Source organism: Prionailurus viverrinus, chromosome A1 (genome assembly GCF_022837055.1).
Source record: "Prionailurus viverrinus isolate Anna chromosome A1, UM_Priviv_1.0, whole genome shotgun sequence".
Taxonomy (NCBI): Eukaryota; Metazoa; Chordata; class Mammalia; order Carnivora; family Felidae; genus Prionailurus; species Prionailurus viverrinus.
In genome coordinates this window covers 147,288,817-147,307,412 of record NC_062561.1, presented here as the reverse complement: position 1 = coordinate 147,307,412, position 18,596 = coordinate 147,288,817, and the positions used below count along the sequence as shown (strand labels likewise).

At 34.2% G+C, this 18,596-nt stretch overlaps 1 protein-coding gene across 6 annotated transcripts in view; it reads right to left on the bottom strand.

Moving 5' to 3' along the window:
- The window catches only part of XRCC4 (X-ray repair cross complementing 4), a 293,362-nt gene that overhangs the window by 183,995 nt on the left and 90,771 nt on the right, over positions 1 to 18,596 (bottom strand). For all 6 annotated transcript variants that reach the window (XR_007154765.1, XM_047870967.1, XM_047870938.1 and 3 more), the window contains exons 5-6: positions 15,876 to 16,028; positions 14,678 to 14,784 (exon numbers count right to left, since the gene is read on the bottom strand). Coding sequence is in view for 5 of the 6 variants with exons in the window: in XM_047870967.1 (XP_047726923.1) it covers positions 14,678 to 14,784; positions 15,876 to 16,028 (260 nt within the window). In the remaining variant the exon portion in view is untranslated. The remainder of the gene's footprint in view (positions 1 to 14,677; positions 14,785 to 15,875; positions 16,029 to 18,596) is intronic.

Below are 18,596 nucleotides of genomic sequence, written 5' to 3'. Positions count from 1 at the left end.
TTGTGTTCATCTCAAAGATATTAAATTATACTGTGAAGGAACCATTTACTACTTAATGAACAAATGTTAGAAATCCTACTGTGTGCAAGGCACTATGATTGGTGAGGTAGGAACAACACTTTTAGAACACAGAGAACAAAGAGTATGGGAAACAAGGAAAACTCTATCTATAAAGTTCTTTGAAATCCATATATCCCTAAATAAAAGAATAACATTGATTAGAATAATACTAGTCTGTGTAATCTACAGAGTGCAAACACTTTCACATATATTATTGATACATGGCTTCCAGAATCCCTGCCTGAGATAGAGGTAAGAAAAAGGTATTCTATCCACAATAATAAAGAGAAGATTAGACATGAGCTCTCAGCTCATTCTAAATCTTTCCATTAAAATAGGCTATGCTAGCTCTCCTTACAGACATACACTTTATTTTCATGATGCTAACGTTCAAATAAGGAAGCAGGATTAGAATGTGGTACCATCTAAATCACGTGAGTTATTACAATTTATGTGACATTTAAACAAGCAATTCTAGGCCGAAAGGAATTCTTACAAAAAGGTAACTTTTCCTCCCCATAATTCCAAAGAGCTAGTGATTCAACAGATGTCAAAATTTCCTTCTAAGACAGAATGCAGATTAGTTCTTAAAGTATTTAATTTTTTGTTTTTAAATTTTTGTCCCTAAAAGCATGAGGTGAAGCAACAGAAAGATCCTAATAAAGTAATGGCACCTTCATTTTATGTTTTTGAAACAATTCACTTCTTATTCTGAGTTTCTGCTGATCACACTCTTTGTAACCTGAGCTAGGAGAACTTGGCTTTGAAAATAAAGTCTTCGACTGACAGCGTGTCTATGGGAAGTTCTCCATATAATTATCAGATGCTATTTTTTGTTTGTTTCTTTTGTTTATCTTTGGGTTTAAACAAAAGGTGGTCACTTAAAAAGCAATTAAATTTTTAAAAGAAATGGTTCATTATTCCTGATTTCTTTTGTAATGGAAATTACAGCAAGTATATAATAGTCTGTACACACAATGTCTTAAAGATATTATTCATGTGAATTCTGACTCTAATGGTAACAAAATCCAATTTTATTTTACCTTGAAAAGCTATACACCATAATATAGCAGAGAAAGAGCTTGATCTGTAGGTGGAAAATCAGGAAAAGAAACCTGAAGAGTTTTTACAAAGAAAGTCAACAATAATTACCCTTTGAAATTTGCATTTTTTTAATAAGGAGAGTGCCAAGAATTTTGCCAGGTAAACTCAACCTATGTATTATTTTTTAAATCTCTCAAAAATCGATACTAGGGGCGCCTGGGTGGCGCAGTCGGTTAAGCGTCCGACTTCAGCCAGGTCACGATCTCGCGGTCCGTGAGTTCGAGCCCCGCGTCGGGCTCTGGGCTGATGGCTCAGAGCCTGGAGCCTGTTTCCGATTCTGTGTCTCCCTCTCTCTCTGCCCCTCCCCCGTTCATGCTCTGTCTCTCTCTGTCCCAAAAATAAATAAACGTTGAAAAAAAAAATTTATAAAAAAAAAAATCGATACTAGTAAAATTTTTATTTCAAAATGTATTATCACCTAACTTCATCATTTTGTACTTCCAAATTAAGCATGCCACAAACATCTCTGAAACAGAATAACCAATGAAAGGGAATAAAGACAAATGCACAGAGCTGTGTAAGGGAGCCTCTATTTCAGCAAATATTGTTTATTAAAGACCTAGCTTAATATCAATGAAATTAACTGCAGGATAGAAGGCCAAATTAAAAAGTAAAGTATATCAAATATTGTTATATGCTTTATTTAATTTTCAATAATCTCACGTTCTGTTGGAAATAAATTAACTTTCTAATAATGCAAATGTTGAACTGTGGAAAATGGTACATGGTGTAGTCCTCACTTAACAAGATTGAAAATGCATACTAATTAGCATATTAAAGACTGACCTATTTAGAAGTAAGGAAATATGTTTAATTTTTATTAACTCAGTGTTTTCCAAACTTACTTGGTCACAAAACATTTTTAGCAAAGAAAATTTTTAACGTTTATCTCCTGGAATATAGAAAAACGTTTCTAGTTCAAAGTTATCTTCCTATTAGTACTCAATTTTAACTATTGGTTTTTTTCAAATAAAAACCAATGGAAAGCAGTGCCTATAGCATCTTTTTCAGAATCCATTCTTGGTTTCTTAACAATAATAGAATCATCCCTGATACCCCATCATCACTGTCACCACTATTGGCCCCTGCAGTTTTAATAACCTTTGGGTCACCAAAGTCACATCACAATGACGGCCATCATAATGTCTGAGAGTATTACAGTGTATGCCAAAGACTAATATCTCAAGACCAACTCACACAATACATTTTTTTAAAGTTCCCATTCATACTGCAACACCATTTCCAGTCCTTCTGAATAGCATAAAACTCGCCTCCAAGGACAAGCACTAGAACATCAGATCAAGAGAGATGGAAAATGTAAACTACAGTGCTTAAATTCTAGAGTTGTTTCTGTTGATTTTAATCACCTTTTGGTGGGATTTAGTGATGGTGCTAATTTGTGTTAGGCAAATCGTCTCCAAATCAAGCTGGTCACTATTTCTCTGCACCAAGCAAACCAAATATTAGGTTGAAACACATGAAATTGCCAACATTTGGCCATTATTGATGCACAAAGATCTCAAATTGCAAATAAAGAGACATTTAGGGGCACTGCCTCTAATTATATCTTAATTTAAAAAAAAAAAAGGAAACTGTGAATTTTTATGATGAAACAGAAAAAGTAGGATGTCACAAAAGGCCTTATGGAAGAGAATATACCCAAAACTGGTGAAGCAAGTTTATACTTAAAAATCAGCATCCAGCATACTCCACCTTAGTTTTGAACATTATGGGAAAATTTTGTTTTCTTTTAATGAAGGAGATTTACCAGCAAGATTACGTTACAAATAAAAACACAACAACAACAACAACAAATGTTTCAAAGCAGTGTTTTTGAAAATTGTGAAACCTCTATACCTATTGTGAATGGATGCTTATTCATTATGGGCCAACTTCTAAAATCTTATATGTGGACTCAAATTTTGCAGGAACTGTGCACTGTTGAGTTTATTATAGGAATTCTTGAAAACATTCATTTCCAGGGAGCCTGGGTCATTTAAGTGTGATAGTGATGATAGATATGATCATCTGAGTTCTTGATGACATTGTGAAGATACTGACTTATTCAACAATGGAAATGCTTTATGTTCACACTTGATATGTGAGATAATAAAGTCCTTATCATTACCTATACCTGAGTGCTAACTGCAGCTGAAATCATCCCAACTCAAAAACAAGCTAATGACTCTTTAGACAACAATTCTGAAAATGCACGTCATAGAGTACAGCATGCAAACCAGAGAGAAGCATGTAGATAATTTAAGACAACTATTTACTAATTACACAGTTTACTATAGCCCCACTTTGTACATGACTACATAATGCTCAATACTAGCTTAGGCACTTATATATATTTTGAAACATTTCACCAATGGGGGTAAAAACACTTTCAAAGTATTTAACATACATTTCCATCAAAAAAAAAACAATATGGAGAACACACACAAATTGTATTCACTAGATGAATTTTTTTTTGAAAAAATTTATTACATTCCTTTTCATTGCATGACACTGAATGAACCAGGTACTGAGGGAGTACCACCTTCAAGCAGCTAACTACCCAATGTAAAGAAACATATCTTCATACTTTATCAAAACTGCGACATACGGAAAAAATCTAATATAGATGTAACTGGAATCTCAGAAAAGGAGAAGAGAAAGAACAGGATAGAATCTCCTTAACATGAAGAAAAGAAGCCAGGGGGTGCCTGGGTTTGGCTAAGCATCAGACTTTGGCTCAGATCATGATCTCACAGTGTGCGAGTCTGAGCCCCATACAGGGCGCTATGCTGACAGCTCAGAGCCCAGAGCCTGCTTCAGATTCTGTGTCAGATTCTGTGTGTGTCTCTCTCTCTGCTCTTCCCCCGCTCATGCTCTCTCTCTCTCTCTCTCTCTCTCTCTCTCTCTCTCTCTCTCAAAAATAAAAAAATAAACATAAAAAATTTTTTTAATAAATAAATAGAAAAGAAGCCAGAAGACAATGCGGTGGCATCCTCAATGTGCTTAAAACAGACAAAACAATCAAACAAAAAACTGCCAACCTACAGATCTATACCTGCAAAAATTCCTTTCAAAATGGAAGGATTTCAAAGAAACCAAAACCCAAAGAATTTAAGAGCTAAGGTCCACTAAAAGAAATATTAAAGGGAATTCTCTAGGTTGAAGAAAAATGACTTTCAATGAAAACATATAAATGCAAAAAGAAATAAAAGAAATAAGGAACAAGGTAAAAGCTAAAGAGAAATGAGTAGTGGCTTTTCAATACTACAATAATAATCCTTTATGAGGTCTGAAATAAATGGCAAATTGGAATATATGTTACAATAATGCAAAAAGTTAAGTGGAGTTAAAGCGTCCATTATCTAGGGAGTAGGAAAGTTAAATTAATGTCAGACTATAATAGGTCATGGGTATATGTTGCCATCTCTAGGATAGTCACTAAAGCAAAAATATAAGAGTTGGTAAGTAACAAATTAATAAAAGGAAAAAAAATAGAATAATGAGAATAAATAAAAGAGTACATTAGCAGATCTAGATCTAAATATGTAAATAACTATATGAACTATTAGTGGAATAAACTCTCCAATTAAAAAGAAAGATTAGGGGCGCCTGGGTGGCGCAGTCGGTTAAGCGTCCGACTTCAGCCAGGTCACGATCTCGCGGTCCGGGAGTTCGAGCCCCGCGTCGGGCTCTGGGCTGATGGCTCGGAGCCTGGAGCCTGTTTCCGATTCTGTGTCTCCCTCTCTCTCTGCCCCTCCCCCGTTCATGCTCTGTCTCTCTCTGTCCCAAAAATAAATAAATGTTGGAAAAAAAAAAAAAATTAAAAAAAAAAAAAAAGAAAGATTATTAGACTGGGTTTAAAAAACAAGCATGGGGCGCCTGGATGGCTCAGTTGGTTGAGCATCTGACTTCAGCTCAGGTCATGATCGGTGGTTTGTGAGTTCAAGCCCCGCACTGGGCTCTGTGCTGACCGCTCAGAGCCTGCAGCCTGTTTCAGATTCTGTGTCCCCCTCTCTCTCCGCCCCACCCCTGCTTGTGCTCTGTCTTTCAAAAATGAATAAACATTAAAAAATTAAAAAAAAACAACTATAGATTTTAAATATATAAAAGATTGAAAGTGAAAGAGTAAAAAGAGATGAAAAAGATATATCATGTAAACATCAAGGAAAAAAAAAGTTGTTATAGCTATACTATTATCAGACAAAGAACTTTAAGGGAAAGAAGCAGTACTAGACCAACAAGAGAGATTTCATAATAATAAAAAAAGTCAATTCCCAAAAAGATATAGGAATTCTAAATTTATATCCACCACATAATATATAAATAGTATACAGTCTAAGTCTATATTTAAAACTACGTCTGTATATTTTTAAATGTCTACATGGACATTTGGTAGTATTATTTAATATTTATTTCCAAGCCTTTTATTCAAGGACTAAGTATAAATCACTGTTCTGCTACCTTATTTGCTTTGCCATCAAATCATAATAGAATATCCAACAAGGATATGAACATTCACATTCATCTTCACAGTGCATTAATGTCACCAAACTGTATCTTTTTCCACTTAAATGTGTGCCCACTCCATTGAGTCAGAAATCAAGGAGGCCATATACTCCACCCTTCCTTTATTAGGAGACTTAAATTGTTTTATAAAAATGAAGGCATCAAATACACTTAAATTTAAAATATAAAAGCAAACTCTCCGAACTCTTAGATTTTAATAGAGTGTTCTACTAAATGAAAACAAGGAACGTTAGCACAGGAAGGGTTCTCAGAGATAAGTTCTGTAGTTAGACTTTCTGGGTTAGAATCCCAGTTCTATACTTTACTAGCTGCATTGCCTTAGAAGTTTTCTAATCTTACTGTGCCTCAATTCTCTCGACTGTAAAATAACAGTATATACTTCGTATGATTGTTGTTGCATGTAAATAAAGTAATGCATATAAGAAAACTAGAATACATTCTGGCACCCATATAAATGTTTAAGTCTGTAGCAGTTGTGGTGGTGGTAATGAAGTTACAGTAATAGAGGTAATGGAACCATAATAGAAGAGTAATAGCAACAACAATAGCAATATTAATAGTAAAGAAGTAGAAAAAGGGGGAGGAACAATAATTGTAGTAGAAGAATCAGAATTAGAAGAACTAGTCACAGTAGTTACCAGTGTCAGAATAACTGTAATTTTCCAGGGTTCACAAACTCAAATACTTCCAGAAATCATGCAAATGATATCAATGAATAAAGTGAACCAGATTAAATATAAAAGCCCTTTCTGTGTTAAGGACTATAGAAAACTAGGGAATCTATGTCTTTTTTAACTGCATTCAGATTTATTATTTGGAAGACTCACGTTACCAAGGGGAAAAAAAAAAGTATATGACCTAGGTCATACCAAAGACCAACAGTCACAATCTCTGATACAGTCTCAAGTTATTCATTTATATTAAAAAAATATATATGATTGTTAATATGGCTACCCATTATGCTTGAGAAATAACAGGGCTAGCAGTACTCAAAAGTTCTTTTTTTTTTGTTCCGCCATCCCCCAAATTACAACTCTCCCCACAAAACCCTGAGTGCCACAGATACATGTTTGCAACTACTATTTCTCATTACCAGTGAGTTTTACCTCAAAGCTTGAAATTGGCACTAAGGATCTCACTTTAAGTCCTTCTTCTGCCCACCCCACTTGTAACTGTTCCCTTTCACTACATCTTGTATTCAGACTCTGCTTAGCAAGCCTGTTGATATCCATCCTTCACACATACCCAGCCCCGCCCCCCCCCAAATGAAGCTGCAGCAAGTATCATGTCAATGCTGGTGGGCTGGCAACATTCCAGAACCTCATCACTGGTAACCTTCCTATCCCTTTGATCTAAAATATGGCTTATAAATGATGTTGATGAACTGGTTCAAGGAACCAGATGCGCTGTTTGTGCTGGAGATCCCTGTCACAATCACAAAGAGGCAAGAATCCTTTATACTACATTATAGACATTCAGCTGATTTAGAGAGGATCGCTACATTACCCCCCCTTTTGTCTCAACCGGATCATGGTTGCAGTTACACAGGATCAGTAAAAATGTTTAGCTTCATTTTCCAAGGACAAAAATGACCCAGGCTTTCTTAAGTCTATTTTACAATGAATCAAAAAACAATAAATAAATAAGACAGTGCAACCCCTTTAGCATTTCTTATATATAAATATTCAATCGCACCCATAGTCATCTACATCCACCTAAAGATCTCACACCCTTACATTAACAGCTTCATAAAAACTTGGTAGTACAATCTGATTTAATTTTCACAGTGATACACAGCTATTACAGAACCACAAAATCAACCCAAGATGGAACTTTTTAGAACACCAAGATCCGTATGTCAAACAAATAGAAATATATGAGTCACATACAGAATTTTAAATTTCCCATTAAACACATTTTAAGAAGTAAAAAAGAAGTAAATGAAGTTAATAGTAATAATATATTTAACTCAATATATACAAAATAATTATTTCAAGATTTAATTAATACACAAATGCATTAATGAGACATATTACTTCTTTTCTCATACTACATTTCTGAAATCCAATGTGTAGTCTATACTTCGATCACATTTCAATTTGGACTAGCCACATTTCCAGTGTCCAACAGTCTCAGGTAGCTGGTGGCTACCTTACTGAACAGTGCAGTGCACAGCCAGAAAAATGACGGTCCGATGAACTGACAGATTGTGATTTAGCTTCTGTTTGAATGCTATTTTCTCTTCTTCCCATCTTGTCATGTAGTCTAAATTGCAGTTTCCTTTTAACATATCTTATTCCATCTTTTCTCATTTAAATACCATTCTCCTAGGTCAATGATTCTGAATCATGTTTGGAATATAGTCCCCATTGAAAATACATTAAAAATTTGATCCTTGCTCTAGAAGAATGTACATTTGCATTGTTAAGAGTTGAACTGCCCACCCACCACCACCAAAAGGCATTTTGGAGTCTTACTCCCTGGTATCTAAGAATGTGATTTTATTTGGAGACAGAGTATTCACTGAGGTAACACACAGGAGAACCTTTCTAAGCCTCAGTTTCCTCACTGGAAAAATGACGGGCTTGAACTAGAAGATCTAGATTACTGAAGTACATAATATCTTTCCTCAGCAATTATGTATAAGAACCCATGATTGCTAGGAAATATACTCAAACTGCACTTCCTGTTTTGTGACAGGTTTTACTAAATCAAGCTTTTTATTTAGAATTTATAAATAAATGAGCCTATGATAAAGAAGCTGGATAAGATTAAGGGAATAATCTGTGATTCTAAAGTTGAATTTCTGACTAATCTCTTTGGCAGTACATGTTGTTACCCCTCTGTGAGTAGACATTCACTGTTTGAAGCAACGAGCTCTTTGATACTTAGAGATTTTGGATTCTGTTCTATTTTTAAAAGCTACTATATCCGTATTCATCAACTGTTTGACATAGCCATTCATTTATTTTCTAAAAGGCTATTCTATAATCACACTTCCTTTCAGGAAGCCCACCAACTAAGTAGAAGCCTAAATTACTGATAGCAGTTATACAGGGACCTTCCTGTTGGTTAAGAATCAAGACTAATTAAACTAATGTGCTAAATCGCAGGCTAATAATTATGCAGAAAAGTGGTAAGAAAGCTTATTTTATTTGTTTTAGTGGTTGTGTACCTTTAAAATAAAGCTAAGAAGAATAAAACATTCTAGAATAAGTATTTTTCTTATTTATACTTTTAGTAAAGTTGATTTAATTGGTCTCTAATTTTAAGAAATCTTGTCAATTTCTGCTAAGAGAAATAATTATCATTTAAAAATATTGATTACCTTAATAATTTAAAATAAATAATTAAAAACAATTAATGAGACATTAAAACAATTCCTCTAGTAAAGGCTACTTAGGAGCCAATTAAGCATAAGTTTTCAAAATGCTTTATAAGAAAAAGCCTTTTTCTATGAAAGAAGCCCAATCTTTCCAATAATTATTCACACACATTTTGAATTATGTTAACATTAAGAAATGTTTTGTAATAATGGTTAAAATTCTTAGACTATTCATATACATTTTAAAATTATTTTCTCATGTAATTTTACTATTATTACAGGTCAAAATGGCTATATATATGAAAAACTGCAAAACCATAAATTATTTTTTAGTTTATATCAGACATTATTGAGGCCAATGAAAGCCCACCTGCAGTACTCAGATGCTATACTAATTACACTCTGATCTCTTTGTATTTTGGTGAGGTTCTGTTATTCAGGAGACCTACTCAACCTCAAGTTTCTCTGCAGACATGGACATCAGGTGTTATCTTGCTCTGTACCCAACAAACAGATTTCCGGTAGGAAAGGTCGTTTCACTATAACTATAGTAAACAATGTATAGTAAATAAATCTATAGTAAATAACCCAACAGGTTATTTTTCCATTGAATAAAAAACAAAAACAACACAAACATTAAAAAAAAAAAAAAAAAAGATCAGATTCTGTGTCTCCCTCTCTCTCTGCATCTCCCTGGCCGCATTCTGTCTCTCTCACTCTCTCAAAAATAAACATAAAAACAAAACAAAACATTGTAGGTAGGATGAGTCCAGACTAAGCAGGAAGTCCTTTAAAACCACGAGGAGTTAATACAGACTAGGGGAGAGTGAAAGTGACCCATTCCATCCTCCTTTGTAATCCAGAGGCTGAGCTATAAATAGAGATCACTGCAACCAGTTTATAGATCATAATCTTAATCTGAAAGAAAGCAAAATACCCATGAACTCTAGGGCTTTACTATGCAGTTTAGTTTACTTCTTAAACTAAGGCTGTAATACCGTTGCTACCTACCTAGAAACTCTAAAAATTAAGACCTAGAAACAGTAAATCTCGCTTTATATTTTTACAGAAAATTATAAAATGTAGTTGTAGGGTGGTATAGACTGTGACATTCAAGATTCAGAATTCTTCCAAGATCTTTTAGCTAACAAACTTTTAAATGTTTTTAAAGGGTTTTCATACTATATGGTATCATACACATAAGCATGATATACTTTATTACATTGGAGTACTGTCATCAGTTATTTCCTCAACAATCCTAATGATGGGAGGGAATTTAAAACTTTGGAGGAAAAAAGTAATAAAATAGATTGCCTATGCATAAAACTGTTACTTATCAGTTTCTGTAAACTACAATATCCCTATTGTACTTCTGGATATATATATATATACACACACACATACATATATATACATATATATATACACATATACATATATATACATATATATATACACATATACATATATATACATATATATATATACATCTCCAAATAAAAAAAATATATATATAATATATATATATATATAACAGACCTTTTCCTTGAATGAATACTGTGAATCACCAAGTGTCTTGGTCTCACTAAACTTATATTATGCAGGAATAGGGTAAAAAAAAAAGGGAACAACTCATGAGGAAATTTGGTGGTTTTAATAATAATGAAAATACATTTGCATAATAGAAATGACTACCAAGTTAAACATTTAGCCGTTTAAATAAATGCCTTTCTGGAAGAGTTAAATGTATTAAATCCCATCAACTGCTTTCCTCTTGTTCTTACTGGAGGGAAAGTGTACATGAAACTGCACTACCTACAATAAATTCAAATATTTACTTGTACAATAAGAATAGGTAATTTATTACCAAGATGGCATAATAAGTCCAGGAAAAAAGTTTCACTGCTCTGGTCCAAATACATAGTAATAATATACAAAATACCAAAAGACAAAGCTATGATTAAATATATATTCATATATCCCATGGACTACTAGTATATTTTGTCTCTGTAAAAGAATGACATATATAAGGAAAGTTATTTTTTGTTAAATACATATAATATTTTTCCTCAGATGTATGGAATCTAGTTCTTAATTCCAGATGAAGCATTTTATATCTGAGGTTCCTTTTTTTTATCCCTAACCTTAAGTTTCCTGAATAATTCTTACTGAAGCAGAAGGAAAAGAACAGCTAAAATTTAAAATGAAAGTGCTCTTAATTCTTTTTTTCATGCTCTTAATTCTTGACATCAAAACCTGCCAAAAGCAAGTTAAATGCAATAAATAAATAAATAAATAAATAAATAAATAAATAAATAAATCAAACAAACAGGATTGGACGCCTATAAGTCAAATATGTAGTGAACTAGATTTGAATTAAAGAAAATATGCCATGTAAAACATAGAAAAAATGTACAATGAACTAAATGTTTTTTGAAGAGAAGAGAAATTCTGCCAAATTTAAAATAGTACTATTATAGTAAAGCTTTGCTTAAAACAGACTGAACACATAAAGGACCCCATTCTCATATACCCATTATTTAACCACACATTTTCTCTTCAAAAATAATTTCCATCTACTTCAAAGGTTGGTGAGATACTCTGAATAAGGAACAAAATCAAAGACCACTGTACTCAATAAAAATTCTGAACATTTAAGTTGGAAAGAGTACAGATCCCCTTTTTAGTGAACTTTCAATTACATGTGATTATTAAAGAATGACTTCATTTTTTATTGGGTCACTAGTGTAAAACAAGCATGCCCTCCAAATAAAAGGAAATTTAACTCTGATGTGCGAAAGTGAGAGTGTGTTTGAATGTGTGATCCCATTCAAATCTCATTAGAATCAGATTAATCAACCAATTTATTGAATCAATATCAGTAAATTTCCATGGCTGCAATTAGATATCTTCCTGTGTCTTTGTCCATTTATTCTGCTTTCTTTCCTGTCATTAAGCAAAGCTCCCACGTTCCAAGCTAAACAGATCCTGTCACTTGTCCATCTGATCCCATCTTCGCCCATGTACTCAGAGACAGTACTCCAGCAACTGTGGCAACATTTGCCCCCCTTCCTTCCTTAATCCCATAAATATGCAAACATGATGTTATTTCTGTCATCTAAGAAAACAACAACAACAATTCTTGACTCCACGTTCCCCTCCAGCAGCTAGCCAGATCTTTCCTTTTCGTTACAGTGAAACTTGTTACAAGTGTTGCCTAGGCTTGTTGTTTCTTTTCCAATTATCTTGTCTCATTCTTTTTGAATTTCCTCTTCTTGCTATTCCACTGAAAACGTTTTATTAAGATCCCCAATTTGTGTTGCCAAATCCATCAGTCAGTCAGTCAGTCCTTGATCCTCATCTTCTTACCCAGTCTGTAGCATTCAACTCAGTTTATCTCTAGCTCCCCCTTGAAATACTTCCTTGACTTGCTCTCCAGGATAACACTCCTACAGTTTCCCTGCTACCTCCAGGCTGCTCCCTCAGCCTTCTCTGCTGGTCTCCTCATCTTACTGACCTCTACACATCCAAGTGTATGTACTAAGGTGGAGTCCTTGGATCACAGCCCTTTTCTGACTTCTCAAACTCCCCTGACAGCTCAGCCAGCTTTAAATATCTCCTTACTTAGCCTTCCCCCAAACTCCAAATTTGTATATCCAACTCCATACTCAGCATCTCAGACTTAATGTTTGTAAAACTCAGTTCCTAACCTTCCTCTTGTAGATTCCCCTAATTCAGTAAGTCAACTGCATGCCTTCAGTATTCAATCTAAAAAACTTACCATGGTTAGTGTCTTTCTCTCAGGAGCCATACCCAGTTCATCAACAAATATGCTGCCTCTAGACATACCTAGAATCTGCCTGTTGTTTATCATCTTCACTGCTACCACTCTGGTCTGAGCCACTCACATCCTTCACTCATTGTTGAACCAGTGTCCCACTGCTATATCTTCTTGTAAGCTTATCACACTATGTATACTCTATTCTTAGCACAACAGCCAGATTAATCCTGCTAAAACTGTAAGCAGGATCCCATCACTTGATGTTTGCAACCCTCCAACAATGTCCAATGTAATTCAAAGCAAAACTTGAAGTCCTTACAATAGCCTGTAAGGCCCTGCACATGATCTGGCCTCTCTCTACCTCATATCATCATTCTTCCTATCTTCATCTTCCTACTTTATCCATACCTCCCTCCATTCTATTGCTTGAATATATCAATAAAAAGTTAATAAAAACTCCTGCATCAAGACCTTGGTACTACCTGATTTTTTCTGCCTGGCATGCTTACCCCACAGACAAACTTGTCACATTCTCACCAAGGCCTTTTCTGGTGCCCTGGCTAAAATCATGACCTTTGTCCTACTTCCATCCTGACATTTTCTATCATCCTTCCCTGGTTTAGTTTTCTCTTCAGCATTTGTAACTATCTACAACAGTTTATACTCAATTTATGCATCTTGTTATTGTCTATTTCCCTGACTAGAATTTATAAACTCCATGAAAGTGGACATTTTTGTGTTTTGCTCTCTACTGCATGGAATAGTTCCTGGTACATAATAGGCACTCAAAAGGTATTTGCTAAATAAATGAATCAAACATTTATTTTGAGAATACGGGGCTTTAAGTGTAAGATGTGTTCAGAGGCTCTTGCCTCTAGGAAAGGTTTATTTTTTTTTTTAATTTTTTTTTTCAACGTTTATTTATTTTTGGGACAGAGAGAGACAGAGCATGAACAGGGGAGGGGCAGAGAGAGAGGGAGACACAGAATCGGAAACAGGCTCCAGGCTCCGAGCCATCAGCCCAGAGCCTGACGCGGGGCTCGAACTCCCGGACCGCGAGATCGTTACCTGGCTGAAGTCGGACGCTTAACCGACTGCGCCACCCAGGCGCCCCAGGAAAGGTTTAAATCTCTAGAAAAATCATCCATGGGTTTAAATCTGAGGGACTGAGTGAGGCTCAGGTACTTTAACTTAAACTGTCATTTTTCCCTTCTTTTCCCCTGTAACCCATCTCCCCCATTACAATTTCTTTTCTGAATAGCGAGAGAAGACTCAACCTTAAGATAATGTGAATCATTCTACATCCCCCTGCTTACCCACCAATAGCTCTAGCTAGGTGATCTCAAATGTTACAGGCAGCCAGCTTCAAGCTGGAGATAACTAGCATGAACACGTATCTTGCTTATTCCTTATGCACCCTTGTAATAAGGAATAGTATGACTTGGAGGGTGTGTATGTGTGTACGTTTGCTTATTTTGTTGCTAATGAGTTGTTGCATATTATAATAAATATTATTTTCAACATTAAGTACTTGAGGTTTTAGACTAAAAACCCTAAAAGAAGTTTTGTAGAAGAGTTTTTACTTTTTGTTTTTTTAATGTTTATTTATTTTTGAAAGAGAGAAAGTGGGGGAGGGGCAGAGACAGACAGGGACAGAGGATCCTAAGCAGGCTCTGCACTGACAGCAGAAAGCCTAACGTGGGGTTCGAACTCTTAACCCTGAGATCATGACCTAAGCTGAAGTCAGATGCTTAACTGACTGAGCCACTCAGGTGCCCTGAAAAGACTTTTTTCATAACATTTTTCATTACAGTTTATTATCATTAGAGTAATAAGCCAAGTGAAATATTCCACAAAGGTAATAAATGTATATCTCTTACCTGGAGCTAACACAGAGGGATCAGGCAGGTTCTCACTTTCTTCATCAGTACTTTCATCGTAGACTGCATCTCTATCAGCGGTCATTTCAGAACATGTTGTGGCTTCCCTAGAAATAGAGCAAGGTAGAATTATCAAGTATTGGCTCACCCTTGGTTAGGTATCAAATTCACCAGTAAGTAATTATAAAAAATGTCCCTGAAAAATACTGTAGTTAAACAAACATATATTGAAACATATGTGATCAAGATGAAAGCACTTTAAAGATTATCTGTTAACTCTCTTAAGAACAAGCTTCTCTTCTACATAATCTAAATGTGGCTAATGTTCACTGTAATTAACTCCTGAATCAGTTTCTTATCACATCATTCATCTATCAAAATACTATTCCTCCAAATTACCTTCTGTGGATCACACAGTATTAAGTGTTTTACTGATCTCGAAGCAGTCTGCCTTGCATTTGATTGCCCCAAACTTCTGAGACAGGTACCTTTATTCTTTTTATGAAGATACCAAGTAAGGCACAGAGTTTAAAGTATTTGCCCAAAGTCATGTACTAATAGATATCAGTTTCAGACCAGCACCTGAACTAGGAACATCTGACATCAAATGTTATATTCTTTATATGATGACATTACTAAACCTGTGCTTTCTCTCAGTTTCAAGGCAATAGATCCAAGCCTGTATCCACTAAAATAAATAGTGGATAAATTATAAATAAAACAATAAAACAATAAAAATCAGACTAAAATAATTATAGTTGTCCAAACCATACCAGCTGTAAATCCCCTGTGACTTTTCCTTAAAAATCAAGTACACATCCACTCTCGGCCACCTGATTCCAAGATTAACCACTGCTTAGACACCAAAATGATAAATGTGTATTCAACTCTACAGTTTTGCAGAAGATAAAAGTTTTTAATTAATATATTTTTAATGATGTCTAAGAATTAAACAAATAATACTTACTTAAACCATGTGACAGTTTTAGGATTTAAGTACAGCTATGACAGTGGGGAGACATGGAGAGACCATGCTGAGAATTCTCCAGCCCACTGATTCCAACAGCCAGAGCATCTCACCTCAGACTAGCAAATGATCTCCTAGGCTACAAAGTTGGCACCTAACTTTCATTAAGTTTGGGAAGAAATTCCATTTAAATTTATGTATCTGTCATCTCAAAACAGACACTCCAAATACCTTTCATGCTCAATGTTCCTTTCTGGTTCTTGAACTTCATTTAACAATTTATGCAAGCTTCTGATCTTTGCTTTCTTCTCATTCAGCACTAGAATAAACCGCTTATAAAGATCAGTCTCCAAAGCTTCCTTAGCACTCACACATTTTTCAAATCTAAAATGTAAATAAACAAATAAATAAATCATGCAGTTTTCTTTAACATTAATATTATTCAACCCAATAGTGAAGATGATTTCAAGAAAACTTTTTAAGGAAAGTATAATTAAAAGTCACTTTTATGGGTTTCCATTGATTTAAAGTTTTATATAGATAATTAAGCAAATGAGAATTTATTGTTTATTAATGTTAGTAATTTATGTAGTGAGATAAGGATCAAAATTGGAAAATGATACCAAAAAGGTTCAAAACATCTAAATGCTTAAATGTTAATAATTTATTCACATCTACAATTTATTTCCAAAAGGATATTTTTTATGGGAGAAATTTCACACCAGAGTAATTATAGCCTACGTTTCCTGTATTTTGCTAATATTACTATAATATTAACTGTGATAGTGTTTTGTGATTAAATGATTTACCTAATATGTTTTCCCTAAAGAGATAATGAATTGCTCCACAGCAAGAACATGACTTGTAGAGTTGTGTCTTCAGCACCAGGCATACTCACTCACATATGCACGCATATAATGAATGCAAGTATTTAATCTGAAATTCCTATAAATGTGAAACACTATGTATCTCCAATTTTAGATAAACATAAAATTTTCTGTCATTTATAATTCTTTCTACAATGTTCAAATAAGTGGACAAAAGACTATACTAATTTTAATCTCCCAGATATAAGAAAGCTAGTAAGCAGAGACTGCATATGTAAGATTTGTGCATACACACAAACCATGAACACACCTATATTTTAAAGATTCAATTTCATGTAAAATATTCTTGTAAATGTAGTCTTGCTCTGCCTAGTTTTCTCTTCATTATTTATTTATACTTTTGTTGTTCTATACAGGTATTCTAGTATTTTCATGATATCTGTATTTATGTGTATATATTTCAGATATTTACAATATATAATTTCTTCAGTGAAAACTTAGAAACAAAAATGTCAAAATTTGATACCTTTGATATATATGTCCTTATGCTTTCAACAACCTACCTATCTAGAGATGTAAAGAATTAGGGCCTCTTATGGAATGAAAAGGAACAAAAAGTAGTATAATTTCTGGGAGTAATTATAGCACTCTTACAGTATAGTCATTGCCAAGGCTGTCAACTCCATAAAGGCAGGGTGCAGGTGTGTTTTATTGACTGCTTTACCCGCCGTGCCTAACACAGTGTTTGGCATTCGAGAGATGAGCAGCAGCTATCAGAAAAATGAATAAAGTAAGGGAGTTACTATGGACATCTTATAAGGAAATGAAGAACCAGTGATTCTGAAGTTATTTTTCACTCTTTAACAGCTATTCACCACTGTAATAGTAACATTTTTGATCTGCTTCAGCTTCTAAAAAATCTGTGGTAAATATTAATACAACAGTACTCCTTTTACCAAGCAAAGCTCTTTGAGAAAGATGTATACCAAAAGGTGTAGGGAAAAAAACAGAGCCAAAGCTGAAGAGGAGCTGGTAATACTGATGGCTTATTTTAAGCAGGGATATGTCAATGCATTTTTATTTCATATGCAAAGCATTATATAAACATTCTACATAATTTTCTTGAACTACTTTCTAATGTAACATAACAAAAATTTTAAGAGATGAGTAGAATATATGTACCACTAAAATACTTGAGTATATTATAAAATACTTTAAACAAAGGCAAAGTAAAAATCAATTATAAGAATGGACAATAAAAATCTTGTATATTATATAAAGTTTTAGGAACAGTAATCAATTAGTTATTTACCTGATTTAAATGCATACTTAATCTCCATATAAGTCACTTCAATAATTCTTAATTGAAAGATTCTGTGCACGTAACAATTATCAAGCACATTTCAAAACCTTTATTAAAATTAATATTTAGTATAACATATGGATTTAAATGAAAATATCAAAATAAAATATCATATAATCTGTGTAAAGAATACCATCAATCCTAATGAGTAGCATCACAACTACACTGTCCAAGTTAACATGTCTGTGATGGGAGAGCACACAATAGAATAAATGGCATCCCATGACTTCACTTCGCTTGGTTTTAGAAAACCATAAGGATTTTCTGGCAACTAAACTTCTGATTATCAAACTGGATGTCACTTCCTAGACAAAACTAGGAAGTGGGGGTTGACTAGGAGAGAGTATTAATGTGAACAGTTTCAGGACATAAATTTACTCTTAATTATTAATTTATCAACAAATTTAGAGAACACTATCCTTCTATTCAATATTCAGTAACTAAGAGGTATATACCATCTGCCCCATCCCATTTTTAATGCCAATTCTCTCTTACAGCATTATGATGTTACGATGCCTTCCATGTTACTTGCCTCCTGTCAACCTTCCACAGAAAGAACTAGAATTAGAACATGAGGCCATTTAGTGCAGGAGAGACATGGGATTCATTGCTAAGTCAGTGATACTAAAGGAGAACTCACATACAACTAGATTCCAACTAGATCTCTAAGCAAAAGCCAAACCTAATGAAACCAAAGACAGTATCAAACAGCAAAGGACTAATGATGTTTCATCCTTTCAACAGTGACTAGGACAACAGAAC